The sequence below is a fragment of the Oryx dammah genome, unplaced genomic scaffold (genome assembly GCF_014754425.2).
Source record: "Oryx dammah isolate SB20612 unplaced genomic scaffold, SCBI_Odam_1.1 HiC_scaffold_12, whole genome shotgun sequence".
NCBI lineage: Eukaryota > Metazoa > Chordata > Mammalia > Artiodactyla > Bovidae > Oryx > Oryx dammah.
In genome coordinates, this window is record NW_024070196.1 from 52,970,317 (window position 1) to 52,988,253 (window position 17,937).

Genomic DNA, 17,937 nt, shown 5'->3' on the forward strand with positions numbered 1-17,937 from the left:
GACAGTGCTGTTGTGATAAGTTCAATGTTAAGGTATCTTTAAAAAATATATTTTAAGAAAGGTGTCTTTAAAAAGAAACATGCAGCGATTTCCCTGGTGGTCCAGTAGTTAGGACTTTGCCTTTCAATGCCCACAGAGGGTGCAGGTTTGATCGATTCCACATGCTGCCTGGCCAAAACACCAAAACAGAAGCAGTACTGTAACAAATTCAGTGAAGACTGAAAAAATGGTCCATATCATCAACAACAACAAAAAACCTAAAAAAAAAAAAAAAAAATGTGACCAGATGCTTGCAGGAACCTAACCCCTTTCTCTTAGGAGCAGTGGTTCAGCATTCAATTAATTCAGTGTCCTGTAACTATAAAACAGAACAACTGTGAATGATAAGAACTGCCTACATAGACATTTCAGTTACTGCTCATGCAACTTTTTCAGATAGGTTGGAAATATCCCAAAATGTTGAATTTTTTTTTTTTTTTTTTTGCTTAGAAGCTCACCTGACTGGGCCACTGGGAGAAACGCCAGGCAGTTCAGACCCAACAAATACAGACACAAGAGGAGGTGTCCCTCATGAGTATATTTCTGTGTTCACACACGCGCACACGCACACAACTGACGCTGAACGGGAAGGGAGGGCAAGACGGAAAGAACAGGAGGCATCCAGGTGGTACCTGCTCGGGGGAGGAGGAGGGACAAAGGGAGCGTTTGTCCCCACTCTGGCTCCCGGTGGTGGCCTCTGAGCAGGAGGTGACCCTGGAGCTGGAAGAACAGGAAGTGCTTATTCTCTTAGAGGAAAGTTTCAAAGTGCAGTAACTTCTCTTAAAAAAAAAAAAAAAGCCTCTTTCCTCCACTTTCTGCGCCCCCTCCCCCCGCCCCGCCCCGACGAAAGCCCAGCCCCCTGCATATGCTGTCCTTGAGGCTGGAGCAGGACAAAGTCATGGGGAAGGGCATAAGGCCAAAGCTCTGAAATGCCCAGCCCAGGGAGGCTTAGGCATAGTGGCTACCCGGGGTCAGGGGGTGGTCCCCTCTGTGGTCTAGCTGGTCCTGCAGGCGGGCAAACTCGGCCAGTTCGTTGAGTTCCTGGAACTGTCGGTCCGTCTTATGGCTGACCAGTGAGCGGTAGAAGTGGACGGCAAAGACGATAAAGATCAGGCCGAAGGGGACCATGATGGTGGTGGAGGCGATGGCGGCGGCCTGGCCTGGGGTGATGCCACCAGTGCTGCTGACGTTGGCGGCCGCCTCGCCGGCTGGGGGTTTGCTGGTGGGCCGCAGCTGGCCTGGCTGCTTTTTGAGGGGCAAGAACTTGACCCAGCAGAGCAGCACGACCTCGGCCAGGAAAAGCAGCGTGCCGATGACGGTGGAGAAGGCCCAGGCCAGCTCGATGTGGCGGTGCATGCGCTCGTGAGGTGACTCCTTGACTGAGTTGAGGTTGTGCACGTTGCTCACGGCCTCGATGTTGGGCAGGATGCAGGTGCTGATCATGAGCGCAAACAGGTGCACAGCCACCAGCACCGTGGTGCAGGCGCTGAAGGCGATGAGCAGCCCCGGAGGGTAGTCGTGCTCAGCGTCCAGTTGTACCTCCACCATTGCTACCTGGTGGGGAGGAGCAGGGAGAGGTGGGCTGAGTGACAAGGACGGTCAAGGCTCAGAGGCTCTCCTCCCATCAGGCCCTGGTCCCTGGGTAAGTCCCTCTGAGGCCTCTCTGAGCCTCAGCTTCTGTTATCTGTATAACGGGGATGACAGACCCACCCACTTAGGTTTGAGAAATGGCAGAAAGTACTGATAAAGAGAAAAGGCTCGAGGCCAGGCTGCCTGGATTTGAATCCCAGTTCTGCTACTCTTGAGCTGTTTATCCTTGGGAAAGTCACTGAACCTCTCTGAGCCTCAGCACTTTTATTTGTAAAATAGGGATATCATATCAGTTCATAGGCTCATTTTAACAATTAAATGAGAGTTCCTAGTACTGGGCTTCCCTGGTGGCTCAGATGGTAAAGAATCTGCCTGCAACACAGGAGACCTGGATTTGATCCCTGAGTCGGGAAGATCCCCTCGAGGAGGAAATGGCAACCCACTTCAGTATCTTGCCTGGAGAATTTCATGGACAGAGAAGTCTGGCAGGGGATAGTCCAGAGAGTCCCAAAGAGATGGATACAACTGAGCAACTAACACTTGCAGTACGTGACAAACACCCTCCAAATAGTAGTCACCACAAATGGTTAAAATGGTAAGTTGTATGTAAATTTCACTATGACTAAAAAAAGAGTTTACATTAATGAAAAAAGGGATCCTCCCTATTGCAGCCACACTCCCACCCCTAAGGAGAGGTTTCTTCTTGCCTTGCTCTGGGCATAAGAGGAGGCGTGGGGTGAAGAGATGAAGGCCCTCCCAGGTCATACCAGGCCCTTTCTGAGAACACAGAGCACCAACCACAAAGGAGTCAAGAGAGGCTTCCCAGAAGAGACGGGCTGTGACAGGGTGCTGCAGTGTAGACTGCAAGCCCTGGGGCCATCTCCTCCTCCGGCCCCAGAACTGTGCTCAGAGCCCCACGGCTGACATACTAGCTGCTCCCCAGTTCCTGGAGACCTGTGGATCTGGGGTTACCAGGGGCATGCTCCAGGCCCCGCCACCTACCTCCTCTTACCTGGGCCTTGCAAATCACCCCCATGTAAAGAAGCCAGCTCATCAGACCTGGGCTGGGAGAAGCGGGTGGTGGGCACACCGCCAGGGGCTGCCTGCCGAGGCCAGAGACTGGGGCGCAAGTGCCAATGGCAATACCATTAAGGAGAATGACCCTTTATAAAGGGTTTGCTGTGTATGTGCCAGGCTCAGAAGGGGGAGGTCTGAGGCTAAAATGTACCCACAAGCTCCATACCTGCCCTGATCCCTCCTTACTCCTGGGGAGGGAATGGGCTCTTTCCTTCCAGCTTTCTTGTCTGTAATACCTGGCCCTGTCTGCTTTCATTTCTTGTACCTCCTCAGCCTTCTGAGGCCTGGAAAGGCAATGTGGGGCAGTAGTTAGGAGCATGGGCTCTGGAGCCAGGCTGCCTGCTTCCAGCCCTGACTCCTCTGCCCTTTATTAGGCTGTGTGACTCTGGCAAGTTCCTTCAACTTTCTGAGCCTGAGTTTCCTCATCTGTGGGGGAAAAAAAAAGGGGGGGGGGACTATAGGGGCAATTCCCTGGCACTCCAGGGTTAGGACTCAGCAATTTCACTGTCAAGGTTTGATCCCTGGTCAGGGAACAAAGATCCTGCACGCTGCATAGCATGGCTGAACTACCAAAAACCCAGGGACTTCCCCGGTGTTCCAGTGGCTAAGACTCCATGCTCCCAACGCAGGGGCACTGGGTTTGATCCCTGATCGGGAAACTAGATTCCGAGTGCCACATGCCAACAGTCTGCATGCTGCTACTAAAGATTCCATGTGTTGCAATGAAGACTGAAGATCTTGAGCACCACAACTAAGACCCAGTGCAGCCAAACAAACAAATATTAAAAAAAAAAAAAAAAAAAAAAACAGAATACTAGTACATAACTCAGAAAGTTGTGAGGACTGAATTAATCCCACATCAAATCCTTGGGCTTCCCTGACAGCTCAATTGGTAAAGAATCTGCCTGCAATCAAACCAGGGTCTCCTGGTTTGGGAAGATCTGCTGAAAAAGGGATAGGCTACCCACTCCAGTATTCTTGGGGTTCCCTGTGACTCAGCTGGTAAAGAATTTGCCTGCAATGTAGGAGATCTGGGTTCGACCCCTGGGTTGGGAAGATCCCCTGGAAGAGGGAAAGGCTACCCACTCCAGTATTCTGGCCTGGAGAACTCCATGGACTGAATAGTCCATGGGGTCTCAAAGAGTCAAACTGATTGCATGACTTTCACTTCACTTCAAATCCTTAGTGCCTGGCCTAGAGTAAACCCTCAATAAAAGGAGTTTTATTAGTATTGTTGTAATTCAGTTAAAAAACTTCACTCCTAATCCCAGCATCTCTATGTGAAACCCCCCTGCCTGGGCTGGGTTTCTATCCCCCAACCTGAGCTGAGGACACTAAAGCCAAATTGGCAAACTAGAGTTTTGGCTCCAGAATCACCACTGCTTCCCCCTGGGTGACCTTGGTCAAGACTCTTCCCTTTGTCTCTGACAAAAGAGGGGATGTGGCAAGATTAAAGTCACCATCTAGAGGTGATTTGGGGTCAGATACTTTGAGAATCTGGTGAAAATACTGGATATTTCTTAAGACACCCAGGTATATATAGTCATAGGGCTTTTCAGACAATTTCAACAGGATTCGCAGACTTTTGTCTTGGAATTCCCACAATTGATGGTTGTATAAACTTCTCAGCCCAGGAGTTTGTAAAATGTTTTAAGTTCACATAAATCTGGGGCAGTGCGCCATGAGGATTTGGGCCATTTTTAGGATCACTGGTGGCCTAAGGCCAATGCTGAGATTTCTTAGCACTTAGGGCATCAGGGCACGGTGGGTTAAGGGTTGTACCCCGGGCTCCCTGGTTTCTGTCCTCAGGCCTGACCATGCTGGAAAAGGGGGGGCACCTCCAGCAGGGCATACCTCCTGCCTCCTCCCCACCCCTGGCACTTCCTCTTCCTGTTTTGGCCTGCTGCCCCGGAAGCTGAAACTGGGGAAAGGACGAGCAGGAGAGCCAGCTGCTCGGCTGCTCTAGGCCCACGGGCTATTGTTTCACTCACCGGAAGTGTCCAGACCCATCAGGTACATGGGGCCCAGAGCTGGGTGCCGATATGCGGAAGGGAGGGGAGGGGGAACAGGCCAACATATACAGTAACCAATCTGTTCCCTTAAACCTGGTATCTCTACCTCTAGAGAGCCATTAAGAGTAAACTGCCTCCTCCACTGGTAAGCTCTCAATGCCACAGGGGTTGTTACAAGGATTCAAACAGATTAATGAATAAAGCCCTTAGCATAAGACCTGGCATGCACATATACATCTATATTACACTTAAATAAAGCGTCAGTGATGGATATATGTAATGTATGGCGGAGTCACTCCGCTATACACCTGAAACTATCACAACATTGTTAATCGGCTGTGTGTGTGTATGTGTGTGTGTGTGTGTGTTAGTCACTCAGTCGTGACCGACTCCGCGACCCCATGGACTGTAGCCTGCCAGGCTCCTCTGTCCATGGGATTTCCCAGGCAAGAATGCTGGAGTGGGGTGCCATTTCCTCCTCTGGGGAATCTTCCCGACCCAGGGACTGAACTCACGTCTCCTGTGTCTCCTGCACTGCCAGGCAGATTCTTTACCACTGAGTCACCTGGGAAGCCCATCAATGATTATTAGCAACACTATTATTACGTTTCCACAAATGAGGTAACTGAAGCTCAGAGAGGTGAAGTCAGCAGTCCCAAGCGTTATTCTGCTGTTGAGTGGAGGACCTATACTTCAGTCTACTTAGCTCTAAAGCCTGTGTGCAAAGGGGTTAACAGCATTTTCCTCACACCTGCTACTACAGACTGAATGTCTGTGAACACTCTAAATACATATTTGAAATCCTAACCCCCAAGGTGATGGTGTTAGGAGGTAGGGCCTTTGGGGTGATTAGGTCATGAGGGTGGCGCCCTTGCAATAGGATTAGCACCCTTATAAAAGAGAACCCCCAGAGACCCCCTCACCACTCTTGCCCTGTGAGAACACAGCAAGTAGTAAGACAGTGTCTGTGAACTAGCAAGTCAGCCCCTTACCAGATGCTGCATTTGTTGGCACCTTGATCTTAGACTTCTAGCCTCCTGAACGGTGAGAAATAAATATCTGTTGTTTATAAGCCACCCGGGCTGTGGTATTCTGTTTTAGCAGCCCAGACAGACAAAGACAATCACCAAGGAGATTAAATGAGGTCTTGACATGTTTTTAACAAAGGGCCAGCCCACAGAAGGTGCTCAATAAATCTCAGTTAAAAAGAAAAACACAGGGCTTAAAGTGGAAGACGAATAGCTCCTGGACGCCCTCAGCTGAGGCTGGTGAGAGCTGACCCCACGTTCTGTCCCCTAGGGAGGGGGAGGGGCTCAGACGCCCCACTCTGGACCCAGTCTGCCTCTTTCTAAGGCTGTCCCTGCTAGAAACCCCGGGTAGAAGGAGACTGTGTGCCCCAAAGCACAGCTGACCACCGCAGCGGGACAGGAAGCACTGCTGCCGAACCATCTGTCACGCCCCAGAGCCAGAACACTGCAGCTGCTGGGACACACCTGGCCAGGGGACTCTAGAACTTCCCCTGAGGTCCTAAGCTGGGAGGAGGGGGTTAGGTAGGCTGGGCAGCTCAGCGTGTGAACCGAGCTCCTTCAAGTAGGAGGATGGGCTCCAGAAGAAGCCCCATCAACTGTGCTGGGCCCTACAGTTCCTGGAACTTGACCACACTAGTTGGCTCTAGGTACTGTCCCCACCTGGGGGACCAAGCTCCATGTCCTGGCACTGTGGGAAGGAATGGCTGACAGATCAGGTCTCCTGATGAGAACTGTTCACAAGCAGAAAAACGACTGCTTTTTTCAGAATGTGTCCCACTTGGGAAATCTCCCCAAGAGTAGGGAGGGTAAAGCCAGGAGGGCCTCGTGGAATCTGGCAGGCGACTCCCAGGGCCCCAGCTGAGTCCCAGAGAGATCAGATCAGATCAGATTGCAAGCAGCTTCGCAAGGTAAATATAGCCAGAGTGCTGGGCCGTTAACCCAAAATAAACAGCTCCCAGCCAGCCACGGCCCTGCTTAAACCTGGACACATGGGTTCTAAAGGGTGAGGGACCACCAGCCCCACGTCACCCTGGTCCGTGGACCTCCAATGCCTCCCTCCCCCACCCCCCACTGGGACATCAAACCTCACCCATGGGCTAAGAGGCGCCTGTGATCCCAAGAAGGGTAGGGCCTGGCTGGCTTTGCCAGGTGTCTGCCCACCACACCCAGATGCCAACCACCTCTCCTCACTCCTGCTGGGCTCCCTGGAGACCCCCTGCCACCTGGCACCTAGAAGGCTGGGACCCTCGGAGGCAGCCCTCCCATGCCTGGCTCGACCCGGGCGCCCAACAGCTGGGAGACATAACTCTGCCTTCCCCAGCCTGCGCTTCTCCTGATCACTCGGGCCGCCAAGCCACAGTCACCCTGGGTCACCCAGGGCCGTCTGAGCATGCGGCCCCCACCTCAGATACAAACCATCTATTAAGAGAGGATTGAGGGCTCCTCTAGGAGTTTACAAACTTTTCTGACCACTACAGCGCAGTATTCCAAAGGTTTCCATAAATAGACACATACCCACTTATAACAGAAACAAGTTTCCCCAAACAATAATTATCTTTAAAGCATGCTAATCCAGTCTACTCTTACAACACGTGACACTTGCGGCTGCTTTCTATTTCATTCCACTCTTCTTCCAATAAAAATTAAAATGCTGGTTGCGACTCACTTCTTGCGAGTCACTAACAGGCTGAAGCTGCAGGAGGGAGCAGAGAACAGGCCTAGTCTTCGTGTTCATCTGGCTAATTTTGAGCACCTCCGGTCTCTATCTCTCAAGTCACCTCTGTTCCAGGGCGCTCCAAGTGAGGATGGGGCCATTCATTCAATCACAGACAATTTTTTTTTTCCTTTGGTGGTGCTGTGAGGGTTATGGGACCTCCGTTCACTGATCGGGGATCGAACCTGCACCCTGAGTAGTGCAAGGGCCAAGTCCTAACGACTGGACTGCCAGGGAACTGCCCTTTCGAACTTACTGAGAACTTTTTTCTCTAAGTTTTTCTGAGAACTGACTATGTGCCTGGAGGATCTTGTGGCTCTGCTGGAGACAAAGAAAGCAGGAAGACAGAAGGAAGAATCCCTGCCTCAGGGCGGATGACAGGCACTGAAGGTGTAGGCAGGTATTTTCCCATGGTGATAAGCAACGCTCCTCCATCACTGCACTTGCCAAACACGTTCTGAAGATGTAACGACATGTCCAGTTTCCTCCACTCTACTTTCCTGCTTCTCTAGCTTCCTCACACTTCCCTTGTCCCTCCAGGGGCCTCAGGAAATGAATGTTAAAGGAATAAATGAAGGTCTGAATTGACCCAGGGTCTCTAAAGTGCCTGAAGACAATCCTATGTGATCCACTGGAAACCAGAAGACCATAGGAGAACTCTCATGACATTCCTTTTTTAGCTCATCCTTTAAACTTTTCAATATTGTCTTTACTTACTTTAGTTCCCCAACCAGGGATTGAACCTGGGCCCTGGCAGTGAAAGTGCTGAGTCCTAACCACTGGACCACCAGGGCAGTTCCTATGTACCTTAAAATAATTCATTTATTTTTTTAATTTTTATTTTTTGGCCATGCTGTGTGACTTGAGGGATCTTAGCTCCCCAACCAGGGCTCAAACCCGCAACTCCTGCAGTGGAAGCACAGGGTCTTAACCACTGGATCGCCTATGTACCTTTTAATACTCACGCTTTACTAACAACTCATATCATACATTACCATATATCTATGTATGAATACTAAGTCTAATGTTGACAATATTTTGAGTGAGGTGTGCACTCAAAGTGTTGTTGGAGACCATCACCTAGACCAGGGGTCGCCAAACTGGCCTGCAATGTACTTTCTGCAAAGGAAGTTCTATTAGCACATAGCCACGCCCACTCACTCGCCTAAGGTCAGTGACTGCTTTCAAGCTGGAACAGAACTGAGGACAGGTTTCCCCCGTAATGTATCTCTGAAACCATTCACGAGCTGAAATGGCCTAAAGGGACGGAGCAATTACCTTAGGAAATGTTTTCCTAACATATGCACAAATAAACTGAGATTAAAGCACTGATGCTCACAGACACAGCTCAGAGCTCTGACAGCTTGATGCCGAGATGCTGAGTGTGATTCCTGGGAAAGGAGCTTGGTGGTTATCAGTCTTACCCCTCAGGGCGCATGCTGCCTCTATAACTGCTAGCTGCAAACCAAATGCTGCATGCTATTTTCAACTTTCACCATTTTTTGGTAAAAGTAAAAATTCTCTTTGGGTTTCTTTCAGGCTAGTGAAAACAGGTACAAATGCAGGTCTTCTGTAAAATCGAGGAGGTGGAAAGTGAACTTGTGAAAAGTGGGGGGGAAACCTGTAGTTACCACTGAGACTGTGTGGCCAGCAAAGCTGAAAACATTTACTTCACAGAAAAAGATGGCCCATTTTGGGTTAGATCAATGCTCCTAAAAAGGAATGTCAAACCACGGTGCCAGAGGATTCTCCTCTGAAGAGTTTGTGGTTCTATCAGTTTGGGGCATTCCCTTCTGGGAAGCATGTTAAAGGCCCCCTGAGAGGAAGTTCCACCAGAGAGAAACTTGCTCTTGTTTAAATTTTCTCAGAAGTTTTAGGGCTTCCCTGGTGGTCCAGTGGGTAAGCCTCTGTGCTTCCACTGCAGGGGACATGGGTTCAATCCCAGACTGGGGGACTAAGATCCCCCATGCTGCACAGCCTGGCCAAGAAATTTAAAAAGTGCAAACTGTCACAGTTTTTATTAATATTATTAATTAATTAATTTATTGGCAGCACTATGTCCTTGGACTGCAAGGAGATCCAACCAGTCCATTCTAAAGGAAATCAGTCCTGAATATTCATTGGAAGGACTGATGCTGAAGCTGAAACTCCAATATTTTGGCCACCTGATGTGAAGAGCTGACTCACTGGAAAAGACCCTGATGCTGGGAAAGACTGAAGGCGGGAGGAGAAGGGGACGACAGAGGATGAGATGGTTGGATGGCATCACTGACTTGACAGACATGAGTTTGAGTAAGCTCCAGGAGCTGGTGATGGACAGGGAAGCCTGGCGTGCTGCAGTCCATAGGGTCACAAAGAGTCGGATATGACTGAGCGATTAAACTGAACGTGGCATGTTGGACCTTAGTTCCCTGGCCAGGGATCGAACCTGCATCCCCTGCAGTAGAAGGGTGGAGTCTTAACCACCAAGGACACCCCATAAACTGTCACAGTTTTATTTCTCCAAGGGAACTCCTTCCCAACACTGATTACCACAGTGTCACCTTGGGAAACCCTAGAACTCTCCTTCACCAGCCCTGGACCCAGAAACCAGCAGAGCTCAACACAGACCCTGGCTGAAAACCCCAGACACGTGCACAGGCACTTGTGAAGTTTTCCAAAAGGCTTCTCAGCTAGGCAGGGAGTGCCTTTCCCTTGGGGCATTTAACAAAATTCCATTTATACCGACTCAGCGTACAGAAGGATCCATCTGTAAGATTTCGAAGACCCAGTTTTCAGCCAGCTACATGGAACGTGGCGAGAGGGTGATTGAGTGGAAAAGGCTCCAAGTCAGACAGACCATGGCTTGAAATCTACTAGCTGGATGATCGCAACCTCTGTGAGCCTTTTAGTTTCCTCATCTACAGTGCATACCCTTAAGGACTGTTCTGAGGATTAAATAATAAATGGAAAAAAAAATGGTCCAGGCTCATGCCTGGTGTTCAGTAAACAGTAACATCAACATTATTCAAGAATTCATCAAGGGACTTCCCTGGTGGTCTAGCAGTTAAGAATCGGCCTTCCAATGGCAGGAGACTTGGGTTTAATGCAGTACCCACATGGTGTACTGCAACTAAGACCCAACTCAGCCAAAAATAAATAAATGAATAAACATATTTAAAAAATTCATCATGGAACTCTTTTGCTCCAAAGTCTTCCCTGGCGCCCCACTGCCTATATCAGAAGGCCTTGCACTGTCTAGTCTGGAAAGATTCACCTTCCTCTACTATCCCCGGACATGGCTTCAACTCCAGCCACACCAGACTCTCTGCCTTTCCTTCCCCAAGACCTTATCATTTCTCATCCTTGTAACTTTGCTCCTGATGCCTCCTCTGATAGAGGGTTCTTTCTCAGCTCTACTCTACCACCCTTAAGGCTTAGCTGGAATCACATTCTTCTAAACCAGTTAACGCTCATAAAAGCAGTCTCAGGAATTTCCTAGCAGTTTCAATGCCGTGGGCCTGCAGTTCAATCCCTGGTCAGGAAACTAGGATCCTGCATACTGCTTGGCCAAAAAAAAAGTAGTCTCAACATTATGGGAACAAGGGTGAGCGAGTTTCTGTCACACCTGGACCACGCTTATTTTAAGTGCTTTGCAGATACAAATGAACCATTACACTGACCCATTGAGGTTGCTTATTGCTATTACTTCCATTTCACAGTTGAGGAAACTGAGGCCCGGAGACATTAAGCAACTTCCCCAGCATCTCTAAGCAGCACAGTTCTAAGTGGCAGAGCGGGGATCTGGATCCCACTCAAGCAGTCTGGCTCCAGGGTCTCTGTCCTTTATTTCACTCTACAATACTTGAGCCTCCCAACTCAGTCCTTCCATCATTCTCTCTGGTGCTTCCTCTCCCGCAGCAGTGGGGCTACGCCGCAGTTACAGGGCCTAGAAGCTTCCCAGCCAGGTAACCTCAGACAAGTCATTCACTGGGCACTTACCCTCACTTCCCATTCTGAAGCTCACAAGACATGGTTCAAGGAGAGTACTTAGCAGGTGTCAACCTATTCCAAGATCCCAATCAACAGTGGTAATATTTACCACTAGTACTTAGCACCATGAGGAGTAATACTAATTTCTTACTCATCTCCATGCCCCCTGAACTCCCAACATGTCACAGAGGCTCAATAACATCTTATGATTTGAGCCCTTCCTTCCAACTCATTTTCAGAGAAATGCCAAGCTGCTTCTGAGCCTGCTCTGGAACCTGGGAACAAAAGGGTGCTGGCAAGCAGAGAACTTGAGGAGGCAGATAATCCAAAAATAATTGATCCCAGGTCATGGAAAGCATTTTGTTTATGGCAACAGGCTGACCTTCCCAATTATCTTCTGCTTAGGCTAACATTACAGGCTGCCCTCCCCAGGAAACCAAGACTGTTGTGTGCACGCATGTGCACTTGCCATAGCCCCCAGGGGACAGGGTCAGGCCGAGGCTGGCTGCCTCTTGCTGAGAGGTAAACTGAGGCAGGGGTGGCCTGAATCACAGCACCCTAAGCTCAAGGAGCACCTGCAGGCTGCTGATCCTCTGCTACATCCCTGGGCCCTTGGTTCTAGAGTCTGGATGCTGAACCCAGACAAGGTGTGCTATTTCCAGAAGCTCCATCAGGAGTGGGATGCTTGTCTGTAGACCAGAGAGGGCCCACCTAAGGGTCCATCATCAGATCCTGACAATTCCTCAACCCTTTGTGGGTCCAAGTCAACCTTGTAATGACTCTTCATGCAAGTCCATGGAGGAGCAGAATATGTGTTTCCTTTGCACACACGAGAAAACTGCCCCCAAAGAGTAAAGGCACTTGCCTGAGGTCCCATTGCCTATCCCCCCAGCACATCAGGGCAGCTGTCCAGGCCTTTCCGCCCAGGAAAGGGGAGTCTCTCCATGCCCTCCAGGCTCCTGGGAGACCTTCCCTCAATTTCACCTTGTGTGCAGCTGAGTCTGGCAACCTCACCAACTCTCTACCCCTTGGAAATCAAAGGTCACATCATATCGCTTCTTCTGGGTTTCCCAGTCTCTCAGAAGGAAGCCCTCTGGGGGCAGGAAGTTGGTTGTGCTGACTCACAGGCCAAGGGAGAGTAGTCCAGGAAACCTGTTCACTCCGTTTCCACAGCACCTGTCTGCATGGCACCCCTTTCTCTCTGAGGCTCATTCACAAGGCTGAGTGCCTGTGGTGGGGGGCAGGGTGCAGGCGGACCTGCCCTCTTGAGCCCTTCTCTCCACCCTAATCCCATCTCTCCCCCTTGTTTGCAGGCTCAGGGCAGATGCAGATACTCTCTCGTTAAGTGCCTTCCCAGAAAGGAAGTGGGCACAGGATTCAGCCTTCCCTGCTGGCAGAACTTGGGGGATTTCATCGCTGGAGCCAGGAAACCTTCTCCACCCCAACTGGGTAGCATAAAGGTCCCCAAGAGACAGTCTGGTTGAGTCAAGGCCCACCAAGTGCCGCCGGCCGCCCCTGCAGCCTGACTTCCCCACACTGTTTTTAGCAAGAGGAAGAGGGAGGTGACATCTGATCAGAAGGCCCGGCTTCTAAGAGACGACTCAAGAAGGCAGAAAAGCTTCACCCGTTGCCTCCTCACTGCTCCTGACATGGGAAGGGGCCTGGGCAGCTATGGATTTACCACCCCAAGAGAAACGGGAACAGGCACCCCACCATCTGAAACAATTCACTGCTGTGAAGAGCTGACAGCCGCTGTTGTCACTCCCTTCCCCCTAACTGTAACATTTTATTTTGCTCAAGAGAAGTTTTTCTGCTCTATTTCTCATTCCCTACAAGGCCTGGTCCTAAGAGGTCCCTGGCAGGACGGGGCTCAGAGCTCCATACACCACAGCTTGCATAAGTGTCCAAGAGAGTTCTGCATACCAGCCAACCTGGGTTCAAATCCTGCTCCAGCAAGAGAGCTGTGTGGCCTTGGGAAGGTCCCACACCAAAATTACCTCCAAGCGCAGTGGAGGACTTAGTGCGTCAGTTAGGGCATCTACACTGTGCAAAGCACCTGGTGGGTGCTTGGCTAAGTGTCAGCTGTTCCTAGAATTTGGGGCTGATGGAACAGAATCCTTTCCTATAGACCTAAACTAAAAACTAGAGTGACACTTCTTACAAACACACACATTCTATTCTTCCCTCTCAAAGGCTTCCTTGATTAAATTTTTTCAAAGAAAAAATTATTTATTTGGCTGCGCCACATCTTAGTTGTGGCACATGAACTCTTAGTTGCAGCATGTGGGATCCCTGACCAGGGATCAAACCTGGGCCCCCTGCATTGGGAGAGTGGAGTCTTAGCCACTGGACCACCAGGGAAGTCCTCGATTAAATGCTTAAAGTCAGAGAAACTCCTGAGAAGCAGCCTTCATTCATCAATTGAGGAATTAATCAAGGCCCACAGAGGGATTTGTCCGAGGTTGCACAGGCAGCCAGGGCAGACTCAGGAAAGCGTGTCCCCTACCTCAGACAGCTGGTCTTGCCATTATGGCCCCGGGTGCTCTAGGCCTGCTTAGAGCTTCTAAAAGGTTCTCACTCCTTGCATCACCCACGACTTTGTGGAGCCCAGGGAGAGTCCCAGACACACTCCCTTCCCAAGAAAACGCAAAGGGTGCAGCCACTCCCTCCCCCAAGGTCAAGAGCTTAGCTCACTCACCAGTGAGGCAAGAGTGCTCTGGGCTAAAAACCTTGGGGGAGGGGGGCAGACCCCATCCATGCAGGCTGAGGTCAGGACTTATTCTATAGCTGTCCTGGGAGCCTCCAGGATTCCCAGCCTGAAGGCATCCTCAGAGCCACTTCTCAGTCCAACCTGCAGCCTCCCCTACTCCACCCGCCAGAGGCTGGTTCTCACTCCAACCCAGCACACAAGGGGGTGGGGGTGGGGGTGGGGGCGGAGGGGGGAAACTAATTACCCCCAACATCGAAAAAGAGCCCATTCAACGGGAACATGTCCCACCCTCCTCCCCCACACCCAGTGACTCAGTGGCAAGTTTCTGGAGCAGAAACTGAGGGTGGGGAGTGGTTGTCAAACCCCGAGGCTGAGGCCCTCGGAAAATACAACAGGAGAAAGGGTATCAGGAAATCCCCTCTACTAGATAATAAAGGAAGCTGGCCAATTCCTTCTGGCCTCAAGTGTGGGGGCACTAGGGAGATGGCTCAGGGGTCCTTCTCCTCCCAACCTTCTGACACCTGCTCCCAAAGAGATCAGACTACTTATGTCAGTTTCCTTTCCACTTCAACATGCCTGGGACTCTTCTTACATCTACGTCGAGCATCCTGCTGTTTCTCTCTTCTCGCGGCATCAAGCTTGCCCATCTGAGCCCCCCAACCCTGGACATTTGTATGATACCCAACCTCCCACTTCGGGTGTCACTTGTTGTCCGCCTCTCATGTCCAGCACCTCCGGCCCTCCCAGCGTCCACGACAGCTTTCTCCCAGCTCTTCCCTTCACCCTCAGACCATCTAGCCCTCCCAGCCAGCTCCCCTGTGCGCCCCGTCGGGGCTGTGGGAGGCAGCGGCCAGGACCTGAGAGGGGGCAGGGCAGGGCGGCCAGAGCTCACCATGGCGAAGCCGGAGAGCAGAGCCGAAGTCCGGCTGGAGGCTTTGAGCTTGGCGCGGCTCAAGTAGAGTTTGCGCCAGGACAGCGCCTGCATCGAGTGCTCGTTGAGGCTCATCACCTCGGAGTAACTTTGGCCGATCCAGTCCGGGTAGGTGACGGCGGGCGGCGGCGGCGGCGGCGGCGGCGACCCCGGGGGCTCCCCGTCCCCGCTGCGGCGGCGGCTCCGGCGGCTGCCGCTGGTGCTGTTGCCGCCGCTGAGGGGAAGCTCGGGGCTGTTGCTGCTCGGGGGCGGGGCGGGCTCCGGATGCATGGAGCACGCTGCAAAGGCGCGGGCCGGCCCGGGCGCCTGCTAGGGCAGTGGCCCCCACCCCGCGCCGCACCTCCGCCTCCGCTTGAGGAAGCCGCCGCCTGGCCCCAGCGCGGGTCCGGCCTCAGCCGGCTGGCGGCCAAAAGCAAATAGCTCGAAGAAGCTACTACAGCACAAAGTTACAGGCCCCCGGTACCTTGCAAAAGCCCGGGGTCAAGCAAGCGTCCCGGATCCCCGGGCCCGGACCCTCAGCGAACGACACGATTGGCCGCCGCCTGGGATAATTTGCATGCGCCCCGCCCATCGAAGGTGGGCGTGGTCAGTGTAAGTCATGTGATTCGTCTCTTCGGACGGTACCGCCTACAGTCCCTGGCCAGGCGCCTTCAGCGCCCGCGCCTCTTCCTGGAAGCGCTTCAGCCCCCAGGCCTCTCTCTGTTCCTGCTGCCTGCGCCTCCCATCTCCGCAGCTGCTCTTATGGCCCTTCTCCCAGAGCTCGGACTCCTGGGTCGGGCCACCTGAATTCACCTCTGGTCGCCTCCTGAAGCCTGTTTCCTCCTTGGAATAAGGTGACTTAGGATCTGCAGGAAACAGCAGACTGTGATGTAGACAGAGTTCATTCATTCTGTGTATTGAGCGCCTCAGTTCAGTTCAGTTCAGTCGCTCAGTCGTGTCCGACTCTTTGCGACCCCATGGACTACAGCGCGCCAGCCCTCTCCATCACCAACTCCCGGAGTTTACTCATGTCCATTGAGTCGGTGATGCCATCCAACCATCTCATCCGCTGTTCCCTTCGAGGATCCTCCAGCCTTTAATCCTTCCCAGCATCAGGGTCTTTTCAGATGAGTCCGTTCTTCGCATCAAGTGGCCGAAGTGAGCGCCTCCTGGGTGCTATCACTGTTCTGGGCACTGAGGGTCGGGTGGTGAATCAAATGGACAAAATCCTCTGCCTTCGTGAAGCTTACATTCTAGTCTAGTAGCAAGGACACGCAAACACCAAGGAGTAAGTTGTAATAGTTTAGAAGATGATAAGTGTATAGAAAAATAAAGCAGATCAAAAGAAAAGAAAGATAAAGCAGACAAAGGGGACACAGGTAGTGTGCAACGGCATTTTTTTTTTTTTAGGGCTGAGATTTGTGGTATGTTTTGTCCCATTCGTTCACTTACAGTTCACTATCCTCTGAAACAAGCTGGGGTACAGGATAATAAGCCCCTTCAGTAAGTTTACTGTGCACCTATTAAGCATTAGGCTGAGGGATTCCAAGAAAATAGTAACTTTCATGGAATCTTATATATTAGTGAAGAGAATAGGCAGTCACCGAACAAAGTAAGTTCACATTTTTCTGACTTGGTCACTTTTGAGCTGAGACCTGAACCAGCAATGCAAAGAAGCAGGGACCTGCTTTCCTGGGGCAGAAGGGAATAGCAGATAACAAAGACTCTGAAGCAACAATATCTCCCTGTTGGAATATTAGGAGGCCAATTTAGCTACAGAATAATAGAGGGGAGAGGTGAAGTGGGGCTAGAATACTGAGGTAAGAACTGTTCCCTAGGGTATCAGGCTCCAGGAGGGCAGGGACCGTCTCTGTTGGTTTCACAACTCTAGCATCTAGAGGGTTGCTTGGCACAGTGCTCAGTAAATATCTGTTGAATGAATAAGTGTGGGAGAGACAAGAATGAGTGAAACTTATAATTATCCCAGAGTCAAGTCACAAGCATGCAGCATTCCAGGTCAGCTATGTGAAATTTAACTCTTGTCACCACTAGAGGGCAGCCCTCCACTCACCCACATTATGGGATAGACCTGAAGGCCCCCTCCCAAAAGCCTCTGGAATTCTTCCAGAGACCTTTCTCTGTTTTTTATGAAGACCAGGGAACTTGGAATTTGAAATCTCATCCCACTGGGCTTGTTTCTTTGCTGGCCTTTGTACTTGTCACTTCTTTCACTTACCATCTGTGTCTCAGCTCAATATCACCTCCAAAGAGGGACCTTCCTTTTCTAAAGTAGGCCCCATTTCATGTTATGTCACCTCACCCTGTTTTATTTCCCTGATAGTTGTGATCACTACAGTATCTGAAATCACCTAGTGTATTTATGTTCTGACCTGTTTGTGCCCCCCAACCCGCCCCTCAACAAATGAGTGTGCTCAGTTGCTCAGTTGTATCTGACTCTTTGTGACACCATGGATTATAGAGTCCTCTGTCCATGAAATTTTCTAGGCAAGAATACTGGAGTGGGTTGCCATGCCCTCCTCCAGGGATCTTCCCAACTCAGGGATCGAACCTGCATCTCTTGTGTCTCCTGCATTGGCAGGTGGGTACTGGTTCCAAATTGGGGAAGGAGTACGTCAAGGCTGTGTATTGTCACCCTGCTTATTTAACTTATATGCAGAGTACATCATGAAAAATGTTGGACTGGATGAAGCACAAGCTGGAATCAAGACTGCCGGGAGAAATATCAATAACCTCAGATATGCAGATGACACCACCCTTATGGCAGAAAGTGAAGAACTAAAAAGCCTCTTGATGAAAGTGAAAGAGGAGAGTGAAAAAGTTGGCTTAAAACTCAACAGTCAGAAAACGAAGATCATGGCGTCTAG

The 17,937-nt window shown here is 50.9% G+C and overlaps 1 protein-coding gene across 1 annotated transcript; it reads right to left on the minus strand.

Moving 5' to 3' along the window:
- Positions 1 to 558: 558 nt before the first annotated feature.
- On the minus strand, positions 559 to 15,547 carry ORAI1 (ORAI calcium release-activated calcium modulator 1). Its single transcript, XM_040250729.1, has 2 exons — positions 15,035 to 15,547; positions 559 to 1,593 (listed from the first exon to the last, which is right to left on the minus strand). Exons 1-2 carry the CDS (start codon positions 15,341 to 15,343, stop codon positions 988 to 990), a joined length of 915 nt encoding a protein of 304 aa, XP_040106663.1. The 5' UTR covers positions 15,344 to 15,547; the 3' UTR covers positions 559 to 987.
- Positions 15,548 to 17,937: the final 2,390 nt, after the last annotated feature.

What these genes read in the sequence shown, in the direction of transcription:
- ORAI1 (XM_040250729.1), bottom strand. Translation starts at nt 15,343, where the DNA reads ATGCATCCGGAGCCCGCCCCGCCCCCGAGCAGCAACAGCCCCGAGCTT. An exon ending in TGCTCTCCGGCTTCGCCATG is followed by an intron (nt 1,594 to 15,034) that starts GTGAGCTCTGGC and finishes CCTCCCCACCAG; the next exon opens with GTAGCAATGGTGGAGGTACA.